We start from the raw sequence: 26,380 nt of genomic DNA on the forward strand, positions 1-26,380 counted from the left end.
CAATCTCAAAGAGTCTATTTAGCCCTCCTAGTTCATATCTTGGGCCACAAAACAAATAGTGGTGTGTTTATTTAAAAATTCAATTTACTAATCCCTGTAACGTCATTCACCAAATATGTTCCATATATGGTCAATGATGTCACTGTCATCCCAAGACCCTGCCCCTTTGCTTATTTTGTGGCAGTGGGACTGGGAGATTAAAATTTGATGTGTTTGGAAGTTTCATGGGCAGTTGTTTTTTTTCTTTTAGGAGTGTCAACAGGGTTGGGCATCATTATTGATGTGGATCTGCATTGTGGATGATGTGATTGACCGTGGGTTTCCACTACCCCATATTCATTCACATGGAAGGAGCAGTATCTGGAGGCCACCTTGTTTTTAGAGGGAGTTTCCAGATTCAGATAAGCCTCCACGCGCAGACTCCCACAACCACCAGGCTAGGGTTGTAGATAAGTGGTCCTTGTCCCCTCTATGTTGAGGGCATGTGGTCTGGTATATTTTTTGGGGGGGGGGAACGCTGATCATCCACCTTTTTCCTGGCTACCCTGGCTGCATGCTCAGATAAATGTCTGGTATAAATTTTAGAGCGGACCCCACACTTTTTTTCCTTGTTTTTTTCTGTGGAGATCGCCCTTAAAATATTTACCAGACTTGAAGGGTCTGGTATGGAATTTGGGAGGAACCCCATGCCTTTTTTTATTTTTCATGGGGTCCCCCTTAAAATCCATACCTAAAGGGCCTAAATTCCAGACCTGATATCATTTTGCAGAGGACCCTTATGCCACCCTTTTTTTTTTTTTTTAAAAACTATCTTTAAATGTAAATTGTTTGTTTACATTTACCTGTCTAGAATTCCTGGCTGACAGCTGAATGTGTTGGGCAGGGTTCAGTCACTGGCTGTTGGGATACCAGCAGGTACTGGCTCCATACTAACTAGGAGATAGCAGTGGCAATAACAGTGGCAATAATACCAATGATAAATGTTTCACTTCACACTGCAGCTGGAGGATCCCTCAGCTGAACACCCATTCGTTCAGCCATTGCACAGGAATTTCCATAGACTACACACTGTACTGACGTTTCCCGCATATTATTACCCCTGCTGGTCAAATATTCTTAGCTTATAGCCAACTTTCTCTATTGGTAAATGTAAACTCTCATGGTTTAATGTTTTTAAGGCTGTGTATCTCTTTGGATCTAATGTTAGGGATGCTACATGCAACTGGCGAAAGGCAACAAAGAAACAATTACACATATAATACAAAACTTACGGGTATTATTTGTTACATTTGCATGAATGATAAGATGTTCAGAAAGTGAATTTAAAGGAAGTATTTAAAGTGGAACTTAACTGTATCTGAGCACCACAAACTGAAAATGCTGATTCATTTTTAATATTCACAGCAAACTACCCATCCTTCCATATCTCCATGCTTTTATTTTGCCGTGAATTCACTTTAATAACACTCCCTAGCATTTCTAGCCATGGCCATCTTGAGTAACAGCAAATGATTCATCTAGTGTTTACTTCCTGAATCCATTTACCCTTAAGGCATGCAGGCGGGAGGACGTGCTTAGCTGAGAAAAACCCTTCTTCCGTCCTCAAGGTGAAAGAGAAAATGCCCATGAAGACTCTTGGAATGTATGACATAATTTTGGCCTTGCGGCATAAGAACTAACATTAGTTAATGTTGATTGAGAGAGTTTCTTTCTGCTTTAAGGAATGAAAGAGTATTTCAAGGAAAAAACATAAGGTAGTGCACATACCTTTATATTTAAACATAAACAGCAGAGCAACCAACTTCGTGGCATAAATGTCCATAAATCAAAACCAGTCAAAACACAAACTCAATAACAAAAGGCCCAATCACCGACATGTGCCAAGTGATGAAATATTCTTCATAGAATAACACGCCTCCACCAAAATAATGAGTGGCCGCTCCCCTCTGGAATATGACCGCTGAGCCAACAGTAGGTCAAATGCGCATTTACTCTTTTAAGGGTTAAATTATCAATCAATATACTGTTCTCCTCTGCTCAGAAGCTCCATGAAAGATAAAAGAACAGCCAACAGTGCTCTCAAAAAGATTTATTGCTGTTAATAGTAAAACGCCACTTACAAAAATCGGCACACCACAGTGCTGGGATATACACTTGATGTGAGATGCACATTACCACTTGGTAAGATGCCCACGGGATAACGTCATAAACCTAGCCCCCCCCCCCCCCCATACACATTATGTCCTGGGCAGGACTTCATCAGCATAGACTTTAACTTACACACAGCCATGAGTGTGGCACTGTGGCAAACTTTTGCAAAAACCAAGTATACTATATCCACAGCCACTCTGTTTACTTTCTCATAAAAAGAAATCAGATTCGACATATGTAAACAGGAACAGGATTAATGGCTGTGGTAGAGGGGTTAGAGTTAATTAACTAATTTTTAAAAATAATCAACTAGATTAAAAAGTAACGTCACATGACCAGACTAACCACATGCAACAGTAAAAATGTCTGCCAGGAATATTAACTTATCCTAGCTCCAATTTATCCCACTTGCAGTACCCAGGAGATCTTCAGCACTGTGGGCACCAAGATGCAACCCTCGCATCCCTTATATCTGCACCAGGGGTGGATTGACCATTTGGAAACTCGGGCACTGCCTGAGGGACCGGGGTCAGTAGGGGGCCCCATGAGATGCCCCAGGTACCTTTTTCATAGGTTTTTTTGAGTTTGGGCAAGGACACGGGCCCCATGATCCCCTATTGCCCGGGGGCCTCATGAGTTGTCAGTCCGTCCCTGATCTGCACCCAACTTCTCCTGAGAACTTACAAGCTCCTAACAGAAAGCTCCAGCCTTCAGCCCTGGAATGTCCTTGCTAGTAATAGTGAGCCAGCTTTACTCTGCTTCCTCTTGGCTTCCTTTTGGCTAGCCTTCTGATGATAGATCTTGTCACTCTGGTAGGCATGACATTTCTTTGAAAAAGAGAGGAAGACACCTTTAAGTGCAGTAGAGACAATTTATTAGTGAACAATAGATAAATTGCACTTACAAGATAAATAGTTTTTTAACTATAACTATTTTTGCTAAATGAATTAAGTCTTTTTAGACTCATCATGTGGTGTGTTAAGATTCAGGCGAGACATCCAGCTGTCCAGCAGCACCTCAGTCTATAGGATCAGGAAGTAAGACCTAGGATGTGTCTGTGTATCAAAATGAGGCTTGGAGAGCAGAGTTGGATGTAGGAGGTGAAGGGGCGGTAACAAGTTTCAGAGCATGCTCAGTAGGCTCCTTCTTCAGACCATAGTGAATAAAGGGGAGAGAACAATGTTCTTGGACAACTTGCCAGCCAGCTTGCTAACAACCGAATTAACCTGTCTAACAGTATGCGTTTATAACAGGGGTTTAGTTAGCACACATTTGCAAATACATACGTAAGCCACAGAGCCACGACACGGCACCCTGGTAATCTGTGGTCCTAACTCTAAAATTTGTGAGTCCCCATAGTAGAGGCACATGCATTTAATGGATAGATCATGGGCAGGTGGACCTGAGGGAGCCACCCCTCTTAAAGGCAAAGGAGTGCACTGGACCCCAGCATGTAGCACAATGGCAACCAGGGCCCCAGTGCACCCACGTACCAAAAACTCAAACATGCATAAAAGTGGCCACCCGCCCAAGTCTATAACTGGCTTATGAAGCAAGGACACATAAACAGGCATCACATAGTGAATAAAGGGGAGAGAACAATGTTCTTGGACAACTTGCCAGCCAGCTTGCTAACAACCGAATTAACCTGTCTAACAGTATGCGTTTATAACAGGGGTTTAGTTAGCACACATTTGCAAATACATACGTAAGCCACAGAGCCACGACACGGCACCCTGGTAATCTGTGGTCCTAACTCTAAAATTTGTGAGTCCCCATAGTAGAGGCACATGCATTTAATGGATAGATCATGGGCAGGTGGACCTTCTTCAGACCAGACTGGTCTTCATGAGGGATGTCCAGGCATCTCCTGATCAAAACTCCCCACTTTCCAGTCCAGCTCGCTTGATGCAACGTTGCATCAGTGTTCTTATGTTAGCATTACCCCAAGTAAGATTCCATATTATCTCAAACATTAAAACGTTTCTCATGCAGCTCTAATCTAAGACTGGTTTACAGTAGCGTGTATTCATTATAATTTCTGGATACACTTTTTTTTTTATCAGTTTACAGAATATTTGCTACAATAAAGGGGGATGTTTATTATTTTACGTTGTCATGATTTTACACAATTTAAAAATTCTCCATAAAGTGGGGAAAAGTTTAATCTGCTAAATGAATTAAGTCCACCTCACCTTTCTGACTTTGTTGATTGTGACCTTTTCTAACAATCATGGGAAACAGTTATGAAATACATATTGTTTAAGAATATTGTGATCACTTAATCAAGCATACCCAGTTTCCCTTTGTTTCCCTTTGTATTTTGTTTGTCTCTGTGGAAAAAATAACTCAGTGTCAAGTGACCAGTGAGGTCAGACTGTTAAGCAGTACGTCACTTTGGAGTTGACTTACCATCAATAATAGAGGAACAAAAGAAATATCTAGGTTTTTCGGTTATACAGCTTTGATTGTTGCAACACATGACCTTGACGCCTTAGCCTGAAGCAATTACTGCATACAGAACATTATAATCAGAGCAACTACGAATGTCAAAATGCTGTACAGCTAGTTTGCGTATAATTATTTTATCTAATAGATACAACCCTATATTTTATATTGAGATTATTTTTGCAATGGAATAAATGCAGAAAACAAAGACATATTTACATAAATGACACGAAAAGCAACCGAACAAAACAAAAGTAAAAGAGAAGAAATGTATTCTAGATTCCTAGGTTCCACCTTGAATATTTGATTTTGACCAGATAATAAGCTAAAGTCTAAAACACTTTTGGGAAATAGAATCCTCCAACAATAATTTTTGGCGAATTAATAAGATTTCTGTTTCAGAAAGCAGACTTTAAGACTGTCAACTAGGTACTATGGATGACTAATTTTGATCTATAGAGGTTATCTGTATTTCAGTACTGACAAGGGTTCTGCCTCCATCACCATACTCTATTAGCTAAGACTGAGATGCTACTGGTGGAGTTTTGTATGGGACCCCTACTGCAGAGAGGATCTGGAAAATCAATGGAATGACTCTCAGCTTAGAAAAAACAGTTCTGCCCTGAATGCTATTAATGATGCGATGGTTATTCATCCTATTCCACAGACCCAGAACCACCAGAGTGTGTTTGAATGTGTGTTTGCAAAACTTTTGCAAATTCCAAGCAGGCTTTCACGTCTAGCCACCAGTTGTGTATTTTGAATTTCTGCTACCCTAGGCAAAACTAAAATCGCACCCCCCATCTAAAGTTGCCCCACCCCTTCCTGTTTAGGATCCACCCCTTCATCTATAAACTCTGCCCTTTCCACTTTAGGCTCCACCTTTCCCCATTACAGCTCCACCCCCACCCCTCCATGGTCAGAGACTGCGGACAGGACACAGGAGAGGGTCCCCAAAACCCCTCCCCTTGCATCAGGGTCCCCAAGTTCCCCCTCATTAAATCAGGGTCCCTAGAGTCCCCCCTCAACACTAGGGTCCAAAAAGCCCCCCAATAAATCAGGATCCCCTTTAAATCATCCAGAGTCTCCAGAGTCCCCCCACCTTATGTGCATCAGGGCCCCCATAGCCCCCTCCTTAAATTAGGATTCCCAGAGTCCTCCCTCCTTACATCAGGATCCCAAAAGTCCCCCCCCAATACATCAGGGTCAATCCTTTACATCATGGTCTCCAAATTCCCCCTACCTTATATCAGGGTCCCCATAGGCCCTCCCTTTACATCATGCTCTCCCAGAGCCCCCCTCCTTAAATACGGGTTCCCATAGTCCCTACCACTTACATCAGTATCCCAAGAGTCCCCTCCAATACATCAGGGTCCACCTTTACATCATGGTCTCCAGAGTACCCCCCCCCCCACCCATAGACCCTCCTCATAGATCACAGTCCCCAGAGACCCAGATCCACCTCCTTAAATAAGGGTCCCCAGAGTTCCCCCCTTCCCTTACATCAGGGTCCCAAAAGTCCCCCCAATACATCAGGTCCCCTATACAGCATGGTCTTCAGAGTCCCCCACCTTACATCAGGGTCCCTAGAGCCCATTCTCTTTAATTTGGTCCCCAAAGTCCCCCAATCACATGCTTTCCCCGCTCCCACTAGCGCCGACACAACACAGGGCAGCAGTATTGCGGTCCACCCCCCCCCCCCCCGAATACTGCCGAGCCACCCCCCGCCCAACACACGAGCCCGCCCCCCACCGTAACACAGCAGAGCTGCCCCCGCCCGAGCACACACGAGCCCGTCTCCCCCTCCCGAACACAGCAGAGCCCATCTGCCCGAGCACACAAGAGCCCGCCCTCGTTCCCGAGCACAGCCCTTTGTAGATGGCACTGGTCCCTTCTGCTACAAAGTGATGCCGCCCCCCCCCCCCCTCAAAAATGCCACCCAAGGCAGGTGCCTTGTTTGCCTCTTGGCAGATACGCCCTTGCTAGCTGCTCCAGATCAGCGGAGGGCTGCAGTGATAGTGATCCTTCTGGAACTTGTCTCATTTCCACACAGGATCTCTGGAGCTCAGTCAGAGTGACCATCAGGTTCTTGGTTACCTCTCTTACTAAGGCCCTTCTCCTTGCTCAGTTTGGCTGGGGGACCAGCTCTTAGAAGAGTCCTGGTTCTGCCAAATGTCTTCCATTTGAGAATTATGGAGGCCACTGTGGTCTTGGAAACCCTCAGTGCAGCAGACTTTTTTTTGTAACCTTCCCCAGATCTGTGTCTTACAATAATCCTGTCTCTGAGCTCTGCAGGTATTTCCTTTGACCTCATGGCTGTTCTGATACAGCATGCCTTATTAGCAGTGAGGCCTTTTATAGAGAGGTGTGTGCCTTTCCAAATCATGTCCAATCAATTTAATGTACCACAGGTGGACTCCAATCATGGTGTAGAAATATCTCAGCAATGATCAAGAGAAACAGGAGGTTCCTGTGTGTTGTTGCAAGGGGTCTGAATATTTACGCCATTGTGATATTTCAGTTTTTTTCTCTTTAATAAATTCACAGACATTTTTTAAATTCTGTTTTCATTTTCTCATTATGGGATACTGAGTATAGATTAAAGAGAAAAAAATGTATTTAAACAACTGTAGTATCAGGCTGCAACATAACAAAATTGAAAAAAAAAATGAAGGGGGTCTGAATACTTTATGAATGCACTGTATATATGTATTAGTTCTGTTATTAATATTGAAGATGAGTGATCTAGAGGGTGATTTCCAGTACAGTGGGTATCCATGTTTAGGTTTACTGGGGTTTATGAAGTGAGCATTCCAGCTGTCAATCTGCAAGCCTGCAGCATACTGGTTAAGTGGTCCTTTAGTAAACTTTACCAGTTCACATTAGGGAACTGGTTTTGTCGGGAAAGCAAACTGCATTGGCAAAAAAGTGTGCCAGCTGAATTCACTGCAAGTTCAGATATACTGTTAATTTGTTCATTCCTAACTATTATTATTATTTACAACTGCAAAACTACACAGAATGACAACTCTATGTTAAGAAATTAGGTGCTTCACCATCATATTGCGGGCACTTCTTAGGTCTTGCCATGATGTTCACACTTAAAAGCAAAAAAACTATTTAAAAGAGTTCAAAACTGCAGTCATTAATCTCTAAGGCTTGGTTCACATATATGCATTTTGCGATTGATGCTTTCTCCAGTGCTTTTTGCAGTTTGTTTTGCGTTTTTCTACACTTGTTTCTGACACGTTTTGCATTTTGTTCAGCTTTTTTTTTGTTAAAGTGACATTTTTTGTGTTACTAGGCAGAATAAAAATGCAAAACGCAAAAAAGCGGCAAAAACGCACTACCATGCATTCAGCAGCTTCTCAATTTAACTATATTGTAGCAAAAATGCTGCTTTTTGCTTTTAAAGAAGTCCCTGACCCTTTTCAAAAATGCAGCAGCTCAAAAAAGCATAGATGTGAACATGTTCTATAGGAAACCATGTTAAATGGACTGCAGTGGATTTCTGCAAAAAGCACTAAAAACACATTGGTGTGAACGGAGCCTAATAGTTGGCCTGGGGACTCTTCTTTTTTTTTTTTTTGCACCTTTAAAATCCCACAATTTCATATTTTCATATTTCACTCTAACAAAAGCATACACAATGTGGAATAAAAAGGTAGGTCCTTTGATATCGTAGCAACTAAAATTAAAAGTAACAGTAGACCTCTAGGGAAATATTTTAAAATGCACCCTTTAATCCATGAAGATGTTTCTAAAAATATGACTTTTTTTTTTTTCAAGCAACCCTTGTCATTGCATGAACCATGCAACCTGTTGTCAGATATTGTATATTTAAAGTTATCACAGCTTCCTTCCTTCCTTCGTAGAATAACTTCTTACACCCTGCATGTAATATATATGTATATAATCAGGGACTTTATTTTTAGCTCCCTGGACACCACCATGTATACTACAACACTTAAGGTGGGAATACACGATTAGAAAATCGACCGATCGGTCGTTCGCTGGTCGAAATCATGGCCCACATTAACCAATCTAAAAAAATCATTCATCAGGCAATACGTAGTGTTGACATCTTCCGTACAAGTGGAAGTGATGCAGTGTGCGTGTGACCTTGTAGCCACACTCTTCTGGCCAGAACAAGCGATATACACAACAATTAACATCAATGAGTATAATATATTACATTATCATATATTACATTATCTATATACATAAATAGTGATACATAAAAATATAATATGCAGAATTCTGGTTTCATTATCTCATTAGGCCAATCTTCCTTTAACATTTGGATTTTTCGTTCGTGTTTACGAAGATTCCTTGGACATAAACATCCGGGTCATCTTCTGTTTCTGCTCATGCGTGATAGAGCTTGATAGATTTTTTTTTTGTATGACCTTCATACCACCGCATAGAAAATCGGTCGTTCAGATGCAAAACAACAACATTTTTCACTGTTGTTCAACCGTATTTTTTCGTTCACAATATCGTTATCGGTTAAAACATCCTGCTCATCAACGAAGAGAAAATCATTCGATCAGAGGTTCTGCAAAATGTTTTGTACGATTTTCTTATCGTGTGTACAGGGCATTAGTCTTGATGAGGGTTTGTTAGAAATTGGCAAACAGCAGGACAGTTTGTATCAGCAAAAACACAGACAGCCTCACAAACTGTTGCCCAGTTTCTATCTGCCAGTGTAAGAAGGGCTTTTAACACTTAAAGTGGTTGTAAAGGATTTTTTTTTTAATAACAAACATGTCTATACTTACCTGTTCTGTGCAATAGAATTGCACAGAGTGGCGCCGATACTCTTCTTCTTGGGTCCCCCTCCAGTGCTACTGGCTCCTCTCTTCTTGCTGGTGCCCACAATAGGAAGCCAATTCCCATGGGGCTCGCTCTATTGACACAGACAGCGGGACTCTGCCCCACCCCTGCTCCCTCGTCAGTAGAGTTGATTGACAGAAGCGACAGCCAATGGCACCTACTGGTATCGATCTGCCCACTGAGGAGGGACAAAGACAGGAGAGCTGCAGCTCTCATGCTCAGTGCTGGATCGCGATGGGGCACAGGTAAGTATAACATGGCTGGGGGGATTATTTTACACAGAATGTTTTTACCTTAATGCATAGAATGCATTAGGCCCATTTCAGATGAGGCGGACCCACCAGCAGATCTGTTTGCTCAGCGGGGGATCTCTCCGCTGATCCCTGCTGAGCACGTGGATGACAGGTCTGTGTCCGCTCCGTTGCTGCAGAGTAGACACAGACACAGCCTGCTTTTTCCTGTGGGGCAGTTAGATGAAAACGGACCACCTGTCCGTTCCACCTTACTGTCATCAGATCCGATTCACCAGGCGTACAGGATCAGATCGGCTGCTGGCGGGTGTCAGCGGACACTTGTCCGCTGGTCTGTAGAAGTGTATGGATGGTCCAATTGAGTCTGCCTGAAAAACTGACAGGTGGACCCAATCGGACCATCAGTGTGAAAGGGGCCTTAAGGTAAAAAAACACTTTAATGAAAAAAGCATATGTTGCTGTGAAAATACCTGAAATCAGCCTTTTTTTTTTTTTCGAACTACAATGAATTAGATTGGGGTGCTACTGCTTCTGTATGAAAGCAAAGCAAATTCTAAAAGTAAAAAAAGAAGTGGGAGGAAACTGGAGTACCCACCTGGAAGAATCCCACACAGGCACAGGGAGAACATGCAAACCCCAGGCAGGTGGTGCTGCTGTGGCTGGGATTTAAACCAGTGATCCTGGTACTGTCAGGTGGAAGTGCTAACCATTTAGCCACAATTGGCATGAGAGCACAGTATGGTCAGTTTTCTAGCTGTGATGAGAGCCTGCTCTCTTTCAATGATCAGACTTGTTCTGACATGCCCGCACCCCCCCCCCCCCCCCCCCCGCACAGCCATTCACTGTGAAGATCAGTGTACGCTGTTACTCCACCCACAGCTCACTGAACTCCTTTTGCAGGTGAGAACAAGAGAGTATATGATCACTTACATAAAATGGGAAAAAGTTATTTATAATGTTTTATATATGTATACATAAATGTTTTGCCTTTCATTTCTATTTTAAACTGAATAGGTTGTTTTACAAGGTGAGGGTTTACAGGCCATACTACATGCATGTTATTTGGAGGATTTATTTTCTTTCAGTGTTGCTCTCGAAGCCACACAAAAAAAAAAACTTTTTCGTATTAAAACATGTCTCCCATGGAAGTGCCCAACTTCCCAAGATTTTATTTAAACAGTAGTTTATTAGCCCTAAAAATCCCCAGAGCAAATTTTGCCCCCATGTTCGGGTTCACCAAAATTTCAATATAGGATTCAACAAACACTTGGCCAATCTAACCTGGCCAGATTCAGCTGTCCCTGAACCTCATAGATTTGCTGCTGCTCCTTCATTGTCCAGCAGGCTGAGGAAGAGAAACAATTAGGGAACTGTATCTATGGCAGCTGTTTTTTTTCTATAATCACCATGAATTCATGTGAGACATTTTGCACATACAGTAAAGTAAACTTTCAGCTGCTGGTGGTAAATAATGAGATGTATGTACAGTACAAGAAATTGACCACTAGGCGGCAATATAAATTGACACTAATAACAGGATTAGTGCTTGTCATCTAGTGTTTGAATGTTTTTTTGGTTCAAATGGTTATCAATTGTCTCCCTGTTTGATTGGGTCAGACATAAGAATTTTATCATCTCAGCTTGTTAACAATAGTCTATAAAGAGTCATATTCAAAAAGAATTTTAAACATTTGTAAAAATGCAGAGTGATATTTTAAACCCACTAAACTCCACTCTGATACTGCTGAATACAGATCTATGCAAGGAACTGCCCTAACTTTAAATGAACATTTAGAAGGATTCAGGAAAACTTTAACCAACCAATAGTGTCATTCTGTGTACAGCACCCACAACCTAATTGTGATTTCCCTTAACCATTTATTAAAGGCTATTTATAAAAACTGAAGTGCATACTCACCAGGACCACTAATGTCAAACTGCAAATATAGAGATTGGTACATGCTAATGATAAGTCTCAGAAGTAGCGCATCCACCTATTTAAACTTTTTGTGGCACTCAAACTATTCCCTCAATCTGATTAATTCCCAGGGATTTATCAATGCACAAAAAATGAAAAACAGCACATAGTGCAAAATTATATTAATTTTAATAAAGAAGAATTCCAGGCATGGGAATGTTTTATATATATACATTATATATATTATATATACATATATAATTATACTGGTACTTGGACCGGTGTAATTATGAATATAACAATGCCCATGGAAGCTGGAAATGGCTGAAGTAGACATGACTACTCCAGAGATCTCCACTTGCTTCAGGGTCCTGCACCAAGCGGCTGCTCTGCTGCATTGTGAACACATGTGGTTGGCCACTCGGCATGGGCACCATTCAGAGAAAACTTTGCATGTGCGGAATAAATGCAGAGCGTTCTCTAATTGGAGACGTTGGGGCAGTGACATCATGCTCTCCACCTTCTCCAATCAGAGAACACTTTGTATTGATTTAGAAAATGCAAAATGTTCTCTGAATGGTGCTTGTGCCGAGCGGCCAACCTCCTGATTCACAATTCATTTGCCCAGCACAGGACCCAGAAGCAAGTGGAGTTCACTGTGGTAGTGGTGTATATTTCAGTGATTTCCAGCTTCTAGGGGGAAGGGCCAGGTATGGTATGGTCCAAGCTGGAGTAATGTAACTATGTAGAACATGCCGATGCCTGGAATTATTCTTTAAGAATAGTTGAAAACAAGTAAAAAAGTACCAGTGTTCAAACATAACTCCATACCTCTTCATGTAAAAACATAATGATATCATGCACATCTTGCATGTTTCCCTATTGGGCTTTGTCAGCTCATGATGAAGTATGATTTTGCACTGTATGCATTTTTATATTTGCATGCATCAATTATTTTTTTCAAATGTATGAATTTTTTTTATATTTTAATTTTCTTTTAAACAAGTAACATGTCCTATTTGTGGGGATATCTATTAGACAATTAGGGGAAGATTTACTAAAATTGGTGCACTCAGAATCTGGTGCAGCTGTGCATGGTAGCCAATCAGCTTGTTCAATTAAGCTTTGGCAATAAAACCTGAAAGCCGGTTTCTATACAGAGCTGCACCAGATTTTGCACCATGCAGATTTAGTAAATAAACCCCTTAAGGCCCCTTTCAAACGGGCATTCCGTATGTCCATTTTTCATATGTCTGTTTATGGATGAAAAACGGACACCCATTTATGTCTGGACTAACGGATGTAAACGGATGGTCATCTGTTTACATCCATTAATGTCCGCATCCGTTAACATCCATTTTTTCTTCCGTTAAAAAAACCGGAATGGACAAAAAAAATGGATGTAAACAGACAAAAACAGAAGTAAATGGATGAAAAACAGATGTAAACTGATGAAAAACTGACATAAACTGAAGAAAACTGATGCAAACTGATGTGAACCGAACTGTTTTTTTCTTGGAAAAAACGTGACTGAACTGATGAAAAAAACGGAAAGCTCGTATGAAAGGGGCCTTATGTATCCCCTTCCACTAGTCTAGTCCAAGCAGATTGGGAACCAGGAGTCTTTCATCTGCTTGTACAACCAGCTACTTCCAGCAGGACCTTGGAGGACTTTAACCACTTCAATACCGGGCACTTATATCCCCTTTCTGTCTAGGCCAATTTTCAGCTTTCAGAGCTGTCACACTTTGAATGATAATTGCGCGGTCATGCAACAGTGTACCCCTATGAAATTTTTTTCACACAAATAGAGCTTTCTTTTGGTGGTATTTAATCACCACTGAGTTTTTTATTTTTTTGCTAAATAAAACAAAAAAAACCTAATACGTTTGAAAAAAAACGCACTTTACTTCGTTTCTGTTATAAAATTATGCGAATAAATAACATTTCTTCATAAATTTAGGTCAAAATGTATTCTGCTACATTTCTTTGGTGAAAATAATAGTAATTGAATTTGTATTTTTTTTAAACGTTTCTATTTTTTTTTATTTTTTATTAATTTTTTTCTTTTTTTCTTTTTCAACACACTGTGATCAAAGCAATACAATGTTACCATAGTAACATTGAACTACTCTGGGCAAGTGATCAGGATTTCATTGATATTTGCAATCATTGTTACTGAATGAAACTGATTCATTCAGTCTTTTGATGTGATTAGCTGTGATTGGGCAAAGCTCATCACATGATACAGATGGGCTGTGATTAGCCCTGTCTGTATCATGTGACTGCCTTGACCAGTCACAGCTAACAACATAATTGTATACAATGGATGGCATAACAGGAAGCCATCCATTGTATACAATTGACATGTGATCTGCTGTGGTTGGTCACAGCGGTCACATGACACTGGCAACGGGCCGGTTTAGTGAAATGTCATCGGCTGTGTCCCATGGACACAGCCGTTGACAGATCGTGCTACTGCACGGCCCCGCGGCTGCGTGAGCGGCTCGTTTGGCAGGACATCATATGATGGCCAGTCACAGCGGCGAGTGTCCTGCCCGGCTGTCAATCTGCTATAGGCCGGGTGGGAAAGTGTTAAGTGTTACTAAACCCACAACAGTAAAATCAGTCTGTATATGCAGTAAAGCATGCTTGTTATACTCACTGTGGAACCTAAGGGGTTATCCTCTGCATTGTGTAAAAAGGCTGTTTGATCCTTTTCTTCTCTGCCCCTCTTCTTGTTGAAATGACCACCTGATACAAACTGAATCCGTGGTCACATGCACATGCTCAGTTTGGTGGGTATTGCTAGAAAGGTTTTTCTTTTCTTGGGAGAGTGCATGTGATCAGAACAGAGCCAATCAGCACTGACCAGACAGAGGGTCAGGGGCTTCACATCCTCCTAGAGCAGAAAGAAAACTCCTCCTACAAGCTTTACCCAGTGTTCTGCTGAAGTCACAAGACTGCTATAACTGGTGATGAGTAAAGGTATTTAGCAGTTTCTATTTACTAAAATAAATGCATTTCCACGTTGTGTGTACTGTGGGAAACTGGATATACTGAATGCAGGGTCCTGGGTTTAGTATCAATTTAAAGCTAAAGTACAAATTCTCTTAATGTAGCATGGGAGTGGAAAGGGTGGGCATAGTCAGAACTTGAGTACCTGTCTCAGATGCAGCTGCCCATATTAACCCTGCAGCACCAGAAGATCACCACTGCAGGGGAATACTGGGGCAGAGGACTTTTGAATTCAACTTAACATGGCAGCCACCAGCACAGCACATGGGACCATCTTCATTCATGGTAAATCCCTGGTGCTTCTTTTTTTAAAAGAAACTTTTCACTTAACTTCAGCTTTAATAAAAGCCCCCCACAGCCCTCTGTGGTTCCTCCCATGTCATTGTAGTGTTCTGGAGAAATGTAGACAGCAGTGGATGAGACCACAGAGTGCAGATGGGAGTAAAGATTCAATTTTAAAGAGTGACTTTATGTTGCTAAAATAAAAAGCTCCCGTGAATGAGGAAAGGCGCCTTATACTTACCTGTCCTGGAACCCATTAGTTGAATCTTTGCTCCCTCCTCCACTCTGTGGTTCCATCAACTGCTGTCTATGTTACCAGTGGAGGAGAAGGTGGCAATTTACCGAATGGGCTCCAGAGCAGGTATAAGGTGTCCTTCCTCATTTACAGGAACTTTTCATTTTTATATCAGCAACAAAGTCACTTTAACAAGGAATTTTACTCCCCCCACACGCATACACACACTTTTCAGCCTCCCCTCTTATTTGTATAGTGGGCTATGCACATAATGCCTGGCGATCTAGTAATGATTCCTAGGGATTTGGTGCTTTGCCACAGCACACCCAGTCCCACGCCACTGTCTTCTCTCTTGTCATGGAGAAACAGAAAAAGGGCGCACCGACCTAGTGCATTATCGTTTAAAATATTTATTGAAGAAACAAAGTGAGTATCATACTCACAATAGACATAAAAACACAGGCATGTCAAACTGAACAAGATGTATGATCCAAACAACATCTGAGTCCATAAGATGGAACCCTGGATGACCAACATTTCGAGGAAACAACCTCTTCCTCAGAGTTTGGCTCATGTTTGGATCATACATCTTGTTCAGTTTGACATACCTCAGGATTATCCTGTTCACACTTATGTGGTTTAGAAAAGGTTCCCATAGAAGTCAATAGCCTATAATCCGCACCTGAACCAAACCACACTGCACGAAAATCAGACATGACTCTTTTTAAAACTGCACTGAATCCGCACCGCCAGTACACCGGACATACAGTATGTGAACAGGCACCATGGGAAGCAATGTTTTTTCACATGTCATGCGGATTAGATCCGGTTCAAACCGCATCCAATCTACATATATGTGAACAGGCATTAAAACTGCTCCCCCCCTACTAATACTTATGCTGACAAACCTGTTAAAAAAAAATGTATATGCTTGTGACAGACCCAACCGGGACAGGGGCTTTTGAAGGGGACTAAAGGGCTAGCCTTCTACCCACTGATTAAGGACCATGGAGAATATCTGGTAAATTGTCTGCTATTCCTGGTCAGAGCACGGAAGAGAGCTCAGTTCAACCTCTGATTCCATGGAAAGAGCAGATCATTCTCTAATGATGGACAACAACTTGATGAACGCTGAGAGCGAGAAAGAAATCAATGACGATAAATTAATTTCACTTTTTCAGACTGCAAGAACATTGTATGAGTTTTGTCTTATGATGACTTTTCTAGTGGACAGATTACACAAGTAAAAGCCAAACACCTGAAAGGACTTGTTGGCGGACTGTCTGGGGTGGTCTGGGTGCCTGGCTGTTTAATAGCTTACTGTTAGCTGTTCAATAGATGTACTGTTAGAGGTACTGATGGTATTACTGTTTAAAGTTTGCATTGTTTAGGTTAATGTGAGCAAGCTCTTATCTGACTGTGTGTGGTATAAATTCTGTGTGAATATTCAATAAAGAGAGTTCCTGTTTGCATCTAAGCTAGTGTTGACTAGTTCTTGGGTGCAATTACCAGCTATAGTACCTTGGTCCTGTGTTCCTGTGTCCAGCGGCAAAGAAGCAGCTCTTTGGCAAATGCACTCAGACGTAGTGCCAGGTGGTCTGTCACAATGCTTACCTAACTTCAGCCCATTTTGGTCTGGTCATGTAATGCAGCTCCCCTGTGTCAGCAAGTGGTGGCAGAAGGGGAGAGGAGGGAGTGCCAACAATGGATGAGCCATTGAAGCCTAAGGGTGCTGTCACCACTTTAAGCTTTACCAGCCATTGTCAGAGCACTCTCTCCTCACCCCTGCAGCTACAACATACACAGGGGATCATTTGACTGGACTAGACTGGGCAGAAAATAGGTAAGTTACAGATCTCTATTACACAGGTTAGTTAGGTGTTTGTTGGGGGAGGGAGCAGTTTTACGAGTAGTTAGGTGTAATCTGGAATTCAACTTTCAATTCCATTTCAAAGCATCTATAAACATATAGAACAAATTCCTTCACCATATTGTGTTGCGCTCCTTATTAATTAATATCTCTTTAGATACTTATAATCCCAAAATAAATAATCATGCATTTCCTAGTGATCAAATATACAAAAAATGCTAAAACATGAATATATAACTTTACCCAAAATTCATATATAATAATAACTTAATATATAGAACATATTATTAATCCATATCCGTGATTTTATAATTAATTATAATTAATTGTGCATCATGATTAGTGAAAAATAATAAAAAAAAATTTTTGTGAATAAATACTCATATAAAATTAATTGATTAATTTTGTGCAAAAACAAAGTCCCATTAATCAAAATATATATATATATAGTGACTCTGTGCTATAATTAATCTTCAATCCGTGACTGATTATGAATCCGTGACTGTGTTGTGAATCCTCCAATTAGTGCAGATGTAAGCTCACCTCCTTATTTGCCTGCAATTAGGCTATATGCGCTTTTGGTTCACCTCCTTTGGAACCTGCTTGTTTAAGATTTCTCCTCTTTAGATTGTGGAACAGGGATATCCTTTAGCACTGATTATCCCCTCTGGGATTAATCCCTCCTCACGGTGATAACAAGCCCCTATACTCTCCTCTCCATGCGTCTCTCCACATGCAGGGAAAAAATGCCAAACATAGTGTTTTATCCTTTTAAAACACTGCTTTATTCCTTCCAAGTAGTACACTCACATTTACTAAAAACGATATAAGGCAATCCAGTGTATAACGAATCCTTCGCCGACCATTGAGTCATGCACCCGCCGTCTGTCAAACAATCCGGCTATCTCCGAGTGACGTTGCAGCCCCACCCCTACGCGTTACGCCACTGGTCACGTGGCTTCATCAGGGGGTATTGATAGCACAAATTCCTACTATGTATCTCTATTGGGATTTTAAGGGCAACCACCAATGAGTCTCTAAAATATTAAAACTTTATTATATACAATATTAAAAACCATAAGGTGGACACCTTATAAAGGACAGCGGAGAGTCTTGGTGCACAAGTGAACCACTAGACAAGATTGGGTGGTTTAGGCCTGTGTGGTCCATTACTATTATTATTATATTATTATACAGGATTTATATAGCGGCAACAGTTAGCTCAGCACTTTACAATATAACAGGAGACAATACAGCAACAGTACAGTTCAATACAAGAGGGATAGGAGGGCCCTGCTCCTTGGAGCTTACAATCTAAGAGTATTATTATACAGGATTTATATAGCGCCAACAGTTTGCTCAGCGCTTTACAATATAACAGGAGACAATACAGCAACAGTACAATTCAATACAAGAGAGATAGGAGGGCCCTGCTCCTTGGAGCTTACAATCTAAGAGTATTATTATACAGGATTTATATAGCGCCAACAGTTTGCTCAGCGCTTTACAATATAACAGGAGACAATACAGCAACAATACAGTTCAATACAAGAGGGATAGGAGGGCCTGATCCTGGGAGCTTACAATCTAGGAGTATTATTATACAGGATTTATATAGCGCCAACAGTTAGCTCGGTGCTTTACAATATAACAGGAGACAATACAGCAACAATACAATTCAATACAAGAGGGATAGGAGGGCCCTGCTCCTTGGAGCTTACAATCTAGGAGTATTATTATACAGGATTTATATAGCGCCAACAGTTTGCTCCGTGCTTTACAATATAAAGGGAGACAATACAGCAACAATACAGTTCAATACAAGAGGGATTGGAGGGCCCTGCTCCTGGGAGCTTACAATCTAGGAGTATTATTATACAGGATTTATATAGCACCAACAGTTTGCTCAGCGCTTTACAATATAAAGGGAGACAATACAGCAACAATACAGTTCAATACAAGAGGGATTGGAGGGCCCTGCTCCTTGGAGTTTACAATCTAGGTAAATCCTTGTGGTGGCCGAGTGGAGACAGTTTTTCCTATGATTCAGTGGGAGACATCTGGTATTTATGAACACTATTGTTATACATTTCCTCTGTATGAGAATAGTGGTGGACCCTCACCCCTGAGGAAGAACAAAAGAGAAATTTGAATTGGGATACCCAGTTCATGGACCTTTTGATAACAATTATAATGACCTCATGTTATAAGTTTTATCTGGATTCTGAGAGTGATTGCCACAAATGAATGTGTACAAAGTGTTCAGCTACTCATTGATATCTTTTGTAAAAAACATGTGCATAGGTGGCAACCACCTTATTATGGTTTTTAATAATGTACATAATAAAGTTTAAATATTTTACAGAATAATTGTTGGCTGCACTTAAAGTGATATTAACCACTTGCCTACCGGGCACTTATACCCCCTTCTTTACCAGGCCAATTTTCAGCTTTCAGCGCTGTCGCACTTTCAATGACAATTGCGTGGTCATGCAACATTGTACCCATATGAAATCTTTATAATTTTTTCTCACAAATAGAGCTTTTTTTGGTGGTATTTACTTGCCGCTGGATGTTTTACCTTTTGCGCTATAAACAAAAAAAAAGTTTCTTTGTTTCTATTATAAAATTTTGCAAACAGGTAACTTTTTTTCTTCACTGATGTGCGTTGATGAGGCTGCACTGATAGGCAGCACTGATGGGCACTAATAGGTGGCACTGATAGGCAGCACTGATATGCAACACTAATGAGGTGACACGGATAGGTGGCACTGATAGACGGCACTGATAGGTGGCACTAATGAGCTGGTACTGATGGGTAATGATAGTGGGCACTGACTGGCGCAACTGCTGAGCACTGACTGGCGGCACTGCTGGGCTGCACTGATGGGCACTGATGGACACAGGTAGGTGACACTGCTGGGCACAGGTGGGCGGCACAAGTGGGTAGCACTGCTGGGCACAGGTGGGTGGCACTGATGGGCACAGGTGGGTGGCACTGCTGTGCACCGATCATCAGGGCACTGATTATCAGTGCCCTGATGATCGGTGCCGATCCCTGCTCTGACAACTGCCGGTTCTCGGCAGTACTTTCTTCATGTTCTGACAGCATGAGGAAAGTACAGTCGAGAACCAGCAATTGCATTTCCTGGTGAACAGCGTGTCATTGGACACGGCTGATCACGTGCTAAAAGGCTGCTGTGATTGGCCTTTTACCACATCACGTGATCAGCTGTGTCCATAGGACACAGCGATAACTGAGATCGCCGGGTGCACGCAGGAGAGTGCGTTCTGGGAGGATGTCATATGACGCCCTCCCAGATTTGGCCGGCCGCAGTGCAGCCGTCATTTGGCTATCTGTGGTCGGCAACTAGTAAAAGTGGAACTACACCCAAAAGGGGAAGTCCTGCTCTTCCACCTACTCCCCCCTTCACATTTGGCACCTTATTTGGGGGGGGGGGGCAGGTACCTGGTTTTGACAGTCGGATCTGAGAGGTAGTTTTACCTCCCCCCCTCTTCTTCCCTTGCAGCATTCTGGGACATGTCACTGGTCCCAGAAAGCTGCAGGACCATTCATATAGTGTAGCATGGCACACACATGCACAGTGGGCAGCCGGCTGTAATGCTGCAAGCAGTGAGTAGCCGGCTATAAAGCCACCAGCAGTCACAGTTGGCTGCCCACAGTTAGTATGCCGGGGACTGAACCACGATGAACAAGCTGGCTGGGTGAGGACAGCCCTGGGTCTTGGGACAGGTGAGCATCCTTTTAGTTTTTGTAGCTGCTGACTTAATTTTTCTAACAATGACTATAAAACCGCTTTAAAGGCTTACTTACCTGCTGTGGGCAGTGGTTTTGCACAATCCTCCTCGTCTTGGGTCCCCCCTCCTCCCTGCTGAGTTGCCCCAACAGCAAGCCGCTTGCTCTGGGTGCACTCATGTGTACTCAACGCCTCAGCCCCGCTCGCTCCTTACTGGCTGTGTTTGACATCTTCCTGAGCCAATGAGAGAGAGAGACCCAGGACAGCCGAGGCTCCCATGCACATGGCTGGATTAAGAGGGGGCTCAGGTGAGTATTGGGGGGGCTGAGGGGCGAGCAGCACACAGGTTTTTTTACGTTCATACATAGAATATCTAAAGGCAAAAACCCATCAGCCTTTACAACTGATTTAAAATCCCAATAGACGTACATAGTAGGAGTTTGCAATAATACAGGGATGGTGGCACCCTCTGTCCACACCAGAAACCCCCTTTTCAAGCCTTGAACATATACAGAGGTTTACGTTTCATGCAGCAACTCATTACATCATCATTTCCTGACTCCATGGCAAAGGCAGGAAAGTCTCTTGCACAGTGTTCGGATGAGGTACATCCTGTATGGGCGGGGCATCGCTCTACTCATAAGCACTCCCACTTCCGGTCCTCCATCAGAACGTCCCGGAAAGCGGAGTTGGGTGTTGTAGGAAGCGGAGAGTAATGATGGTGATGACGACGCAGGAGCCGCCGCGGTGTTGCGGCTATTTCAGTATCCGCTCGGTGGTCCTAGGGGTGGCGGTGTACTACGTGTTCCTGAGCCTGCAGTCGCTGGTGTGGCAGACGGTGGCGGTGGTGAAATGCGGCGGGGTGTGCCCGGGTCCGCTCAGCTCTCCGGGCCCGGTGGCTGTAATGTACTCTCTGGCCTTCGTACTTCTCTTCCTCAGCCTATGCCTGCTGTTCGGGGTCCTCCGCCGCCGCCCTGGCCTCCTCCTCCCCTTCCTGGCCTTCCAGATCATCGACTTCCTGGGCTCCCTGCTGCTCTTCTGCGGCCTCTTCGTCCGCTTCCCCTCCGAACTCCGTATGGTCAGCACTAGGCCCTACCTGCCCGGCCTGGACGAGCAGGACAAGGCGGCAGTGGCCGGGGGCTCGGTGCTCTTCATCGCCCTGTCCCTGCTGCTCCTGCTGCTGAAGATCTACCTGATCCGCTGTGTGCTCACCTACTACCGATACCTGCTCACCAGAGTCAGCACTCCACCCGGGGAGCCCGACGGCCTGGCCCTCATCGTGGTGCCTGCCGGCCAGGAGAAGAACCCCCTGTTCCTTCCTTCCTACGAGGAGGCCATCAACATGCCAGCCAAGGACAGCCCACCGCCCCCCTATAGCCAGGCCGTGCAGGCCGAGCCCGAGAAGGAGGGGGGCTTATAAGGGGCCATCTGGATCCTGCTATTAGGAGGACTCCCCTTCACCTAACAGGCACACGTCTGATTCTAATAGGACACCATGGAACTCGGAGAGCAACACCAGAGCCCACTCATTACACAGGCACCCCTGATCAGCTGTACTCCTTTATGCATGGAGCCCTGTCATCACACAGACACCCCTGATCAGCTGTACTACAGGACCTGGCCTACTTCATACATAGTGCCCCCTGATCACATAGGCACCCCTGATCAGTTGTACTCTTATTTGGCCTCCTACTTCATACATGGAACCCCTTCAGCACACAGGCACCGCTGATCAGCTGTACTACAGGACCTGGCTTACTTCATACATGGAGCCCCTTCAGCACACAGGCACCCCTGATCAGCTGTACTACATGATCTGTCCTCATTTATACATGGAGCCCTGTCATCACACAGACACCCCTGATCAGCTGTACTACAGGACCTGGCCCACTTCATACATGGAGCCCTCTGATCAGTTGTACTCTTATTTGGCCTACTTCTTCATACATGCATCCCCTTCAGCACACAGGCACCCCTGATCAGCTGTACTACAGGACCTGGCTTTCTTCATACAAGGAGCCCCGTGATTAGTTGTACTCTACCTGGCCTCCTACTTCATACATGGTGCCCTCTGATCACTCAGGCACCCTTGATCAGCTGTACTACAGGACCTGGCCTACTTCATACATGGAGCACCCTGATCACATAGGCACCCCTGATCAGCTGTAATACAGGACCTGTCCTACGTCATACATGGAGCCCCTGATCACATAGGCACCCCTGATCAGCTGCATGCTACAACCTGGTCTACTTCATACATGGAGCCCCCTGATTAGTTGTACTCTACCTGGCCTCCTACTTCATACATGGTGCCATCTGATCACTCAGGCACCCTTGATCAGCTGTACTACAGGACCTGGCCTACTTCATACATGGTGCCCTCTGATCACACAGGCACCCCTGATCAGCTGTAATACAGGACCTGTCCTACGTCATACATGGAGCCCCTGATCACATAGGCACCCCTGATCAGCTGCACTCTACAACCTGGTCTACTTTATACATGGAGCCCTGTGATCACACAGGCAAACCTTACCAGCTGTTCTCTACCTGGCCTTTTACTTCATACATGGAGCCCCTTAATCAGCTGTGCTCTGGGACCTGTCCTACTTTATATATGGTGCCCTCTGATTACACAGATACTCCTGATCAGGTGTACTCTACAACTTGGCCTACTTCATACATGGACCCTTATCATCACACAGGCACCCCTGATAAGAGGTGCTCTAGGACCTGTTGTCCTACTTCATGCATGACAGGGGTGCCCAGGAATACACCACATTTTACATGGACTCCCATAGCTATGACTTCTGGCAGAGGTCTGATCACACCACTTCATCCAGCAGATGTCCGATCCACATCCATTCAGTGACTTTCGTCCTCTGAAACCACTTTGTGTATTTATATCTCCATTTGTTGGTAGAAGGGGGTAATTGGCTCTTAATCATAGCCATGGTAGATGTGTTTTTACAGCTGTTCTGGCTTGTGCTGCAAATGGGCCACCTCTGTTTTCCTGACCTATTGCTCAACTGTTTTATAATGGGACATTGAGTTGTATGACATGATTTACAGGTGACCATTTGTTAGTACCCTGTAGTGAACCATGCTAGACATGATGCTAATATGTAACATGACTAAAGCTGGTTATACTGGTTATATGCTGTGAGTTACAGCAGGTTTTCTATGGCCCTGCTGGCCCCACTAGATTTGAATAAAGTTGTTCTGTCAACATTTGTTGAAGGAACCTTTTGGGAAAGTTCCAGCCAAGCAGCAGCTGTATTCATTCAGGTATTTTAAATACAATATCTGAAGCAGGGGATTTGTTCATCCACACTGTACAGCATGGATGGAGGAATCCTTTTTTTTTTTTTTTTTTTTTTTTTTTCCCGTTTTAGTCTCTGGGCTAAAAAAGTGTATTGTCTGCTTTATGCTAGGGTCATGTGACTGTGATTTAAGACTAATCATTTCACTGACTTTTGTACACCATTCAAGCAATCGGTCTGATTTGGCAGAGTTTTCCAGGAATACTATGCAATTCTTTTAAAATGTGGGATTTAACAGTCTTGTACAATCATATGGGTTGACTGTTCTAGTTATTGGCAGAGTTTGTCCTTGTGCAGATCGTTCTGAATGGTGTAGAGTAAGGTGCAGATCGTTCTGAATGGTGTAGAGTAAGGAACAAAAGCAGTTAGCAGGACAGAATATACATCAAGGATGGTTTATTAGAAACGCATTCTGTACACAAGGTAAAAGCTGCTAATGTTTCAGCATATGTGGCCCTAAAGAATATAAGTGAACTTTTAAGCAAGATGCACCTTTTTATAACCTCAACCCAGACAATCCCATCCTCCCCCCTTCCCAGATGTAGACTTGCAGATATTGATGGCCCTTGTCCTCAGTGCAGCAGTTTACATGTAGCCGTGTAAGGCTCCCTCTCTTTGCCCATGCCTAAGTAGCACAGATTTATGCAGGCCATAGACGGGTCGTTTATCGGCCGAATTTTTGTCTGAACGAAAAATCGGCCGATATTCACGCCGTTGGTGGGGCAATGCCGTTGGCTGTTTTTCGTGGATCTTCTCGTTTATTTTTATCGGTCATGCTGGAAAATCCACGAAAAACAGTTGTTTTTCATAAGTATTGGTGGCAGCATCCATGGCAGCAATGACCGATTTTTCGCTTATCTGCCGATAAACGGCCCATCTATGGCCAGCCTTAGACTTCTATGGGCCTCCTCTACCTCCATCTCCTGGCTGGGAGACAGCCCCGTAGAATTGTATATGATTGTAATGTGCTGGCGCTGCCAGGAGAGGGAGCCTTTCACTGCTGGATGTAAACACAGCTGAGGACTCAGCTGTCAGATCACCAAAAGAATACATCTGTGACACCGAAGGGGGTTGTGTTGTTTAGGTCGGGGCAAAATGAATAAGTTCACTTTGAAAGTGTAGTTACTCTTTAACCATGCCACGTAAACTGAAATATATTAGTGGTTATTACCTTGTGTGCAGGTTGTCCTAATAAAGCATCATTGGAGTAGATGCTGTGTGTTGGCAATTGCTTTCAACTCTGCAGTCCCAGGGAGAGGAATTTATACTGTGCCACCTCAAGGATGGCATGTGGGGGCAAGATAGGAGTTGTGTGTAAGGCTCTCTTCATACATAGACATGTAAAGCATGACCTTTTTAGAAGGAGCACATTCTGTGTTGAAGCAGCAGATGTCCCTAATTGTGGCATGATGCTGAATTGTGTATACAAGTGATGACACCATACTTTGCTTTCTGATATGAAAACATTGAGAAACATTTAACTGTGAATAGGGTCGTAAGTGGTTTACCTGAACCGTACAGAGTACTGAAATCATCAATGCACGTATTTATAAAATAAGTATGGTCTCGGACAATATGTTGTCCAATAAGAACTAATTGTTTTCTTGCTTTTTGTGGATATAAGAAGGGAATCTTCCTGTTGGCTGAGATGAGTCCTCTTTTTTTCTTTTTTTTTTTTTGGACACTTTTATAAATAAGGACTATGAAGGCTTATTAAAAGTAGTTGATGGCAAATGTTTGTCAGGGAATATGTAATGTACAGGAACTTTTATGTTCATGGTGTCCTCTTTGTTCTGTACCTGTAGTTTCCCCTTTCACGTTTTTGTATCTTGTGCCTTGTTTAAGCAGATTTCCCTGATCATTTCTGTCTATAGGATTTAGTAGAATCAGAGTGCAGCATGTGATCCATGGATGTGTGACAGAATTGGATAAAAGACCTGTATGGGAAGTCACCAGCACCTAGTGTTTAATATCGACACTTTATTTTTTAAGTAGTTTTTTTGTTTGATATTGTTTCATTTGTTTGGTTTACAATCAGATGGATTTTATTCTTTTTCTTTAGTGATCAATAAGAGCTCAGTGAAATGGTTAATTAAATCAGTGTTAAGAGATTATAACTTGACTTTTCCTTGTTTAAACTACATCCTTTCTTACTCTGATTACTGCTGTGGCAGTTTCACTAGCTGCCTAAACACAAAGCTGTCCGAGCCCGCTTTACACCAAAGAATGTTTCCTATAAACATGGTAGCAGTATGTACTTCTAAATAATAAAGCAACTTTTAACATTCCA

General features: G+C 42.9%; 1 protein-coding gene across 1 annotated transcript; it reads left to right on the forward strand.

Annotated features, from left to right (window-relative positions):
- The first annotated feature begins 21,415 nt into the window (after positions 1-21,415).
- LOC149457068 (lysosomal-associated transmembrane protein 5-like) lies at positions 21,416-26,380 on the forward strand. The gene is made up of 2 exons (XM_089684100.1): positions 21,416-24,381; positions 24,413-26,380. The coding sequence occupies exon 1, from the start codon at positions 21,483-21,485 to the stop codon at positions 22,185-22,187; it is 705 nt and encodes a 234-aa protein (XP_089540226.1). The 5' UTR covers positions 21,416-21,482; the 3' UTR covers positions 22,188-24,381; positions 24,413-26,380.

The sequence above is a fragment of the Staurois parvus genome, unplaced genomic scaffold (assembly GCF_062004578.1).
Source record: "Staurois parvus isolate SC_StPar_1 unplaced genomic scaffold, SC_StPar_1.0 ptg000336l, whole genome shotgun sequence".
NCBI lineage: Eukaryota > Metazoa > Chordata > Amphibia > Anura > Ranidae > Staurois > Staurois parvus.

Coding starts and splice junctions, on each gene's coding strand:
- LOC149457068 (XM_089684100.1), top strand. CDS start 21,483: ATGATGGTGATGACGACGCAGGAGCCGCCGCGGTGTTGCGGCTATTTC.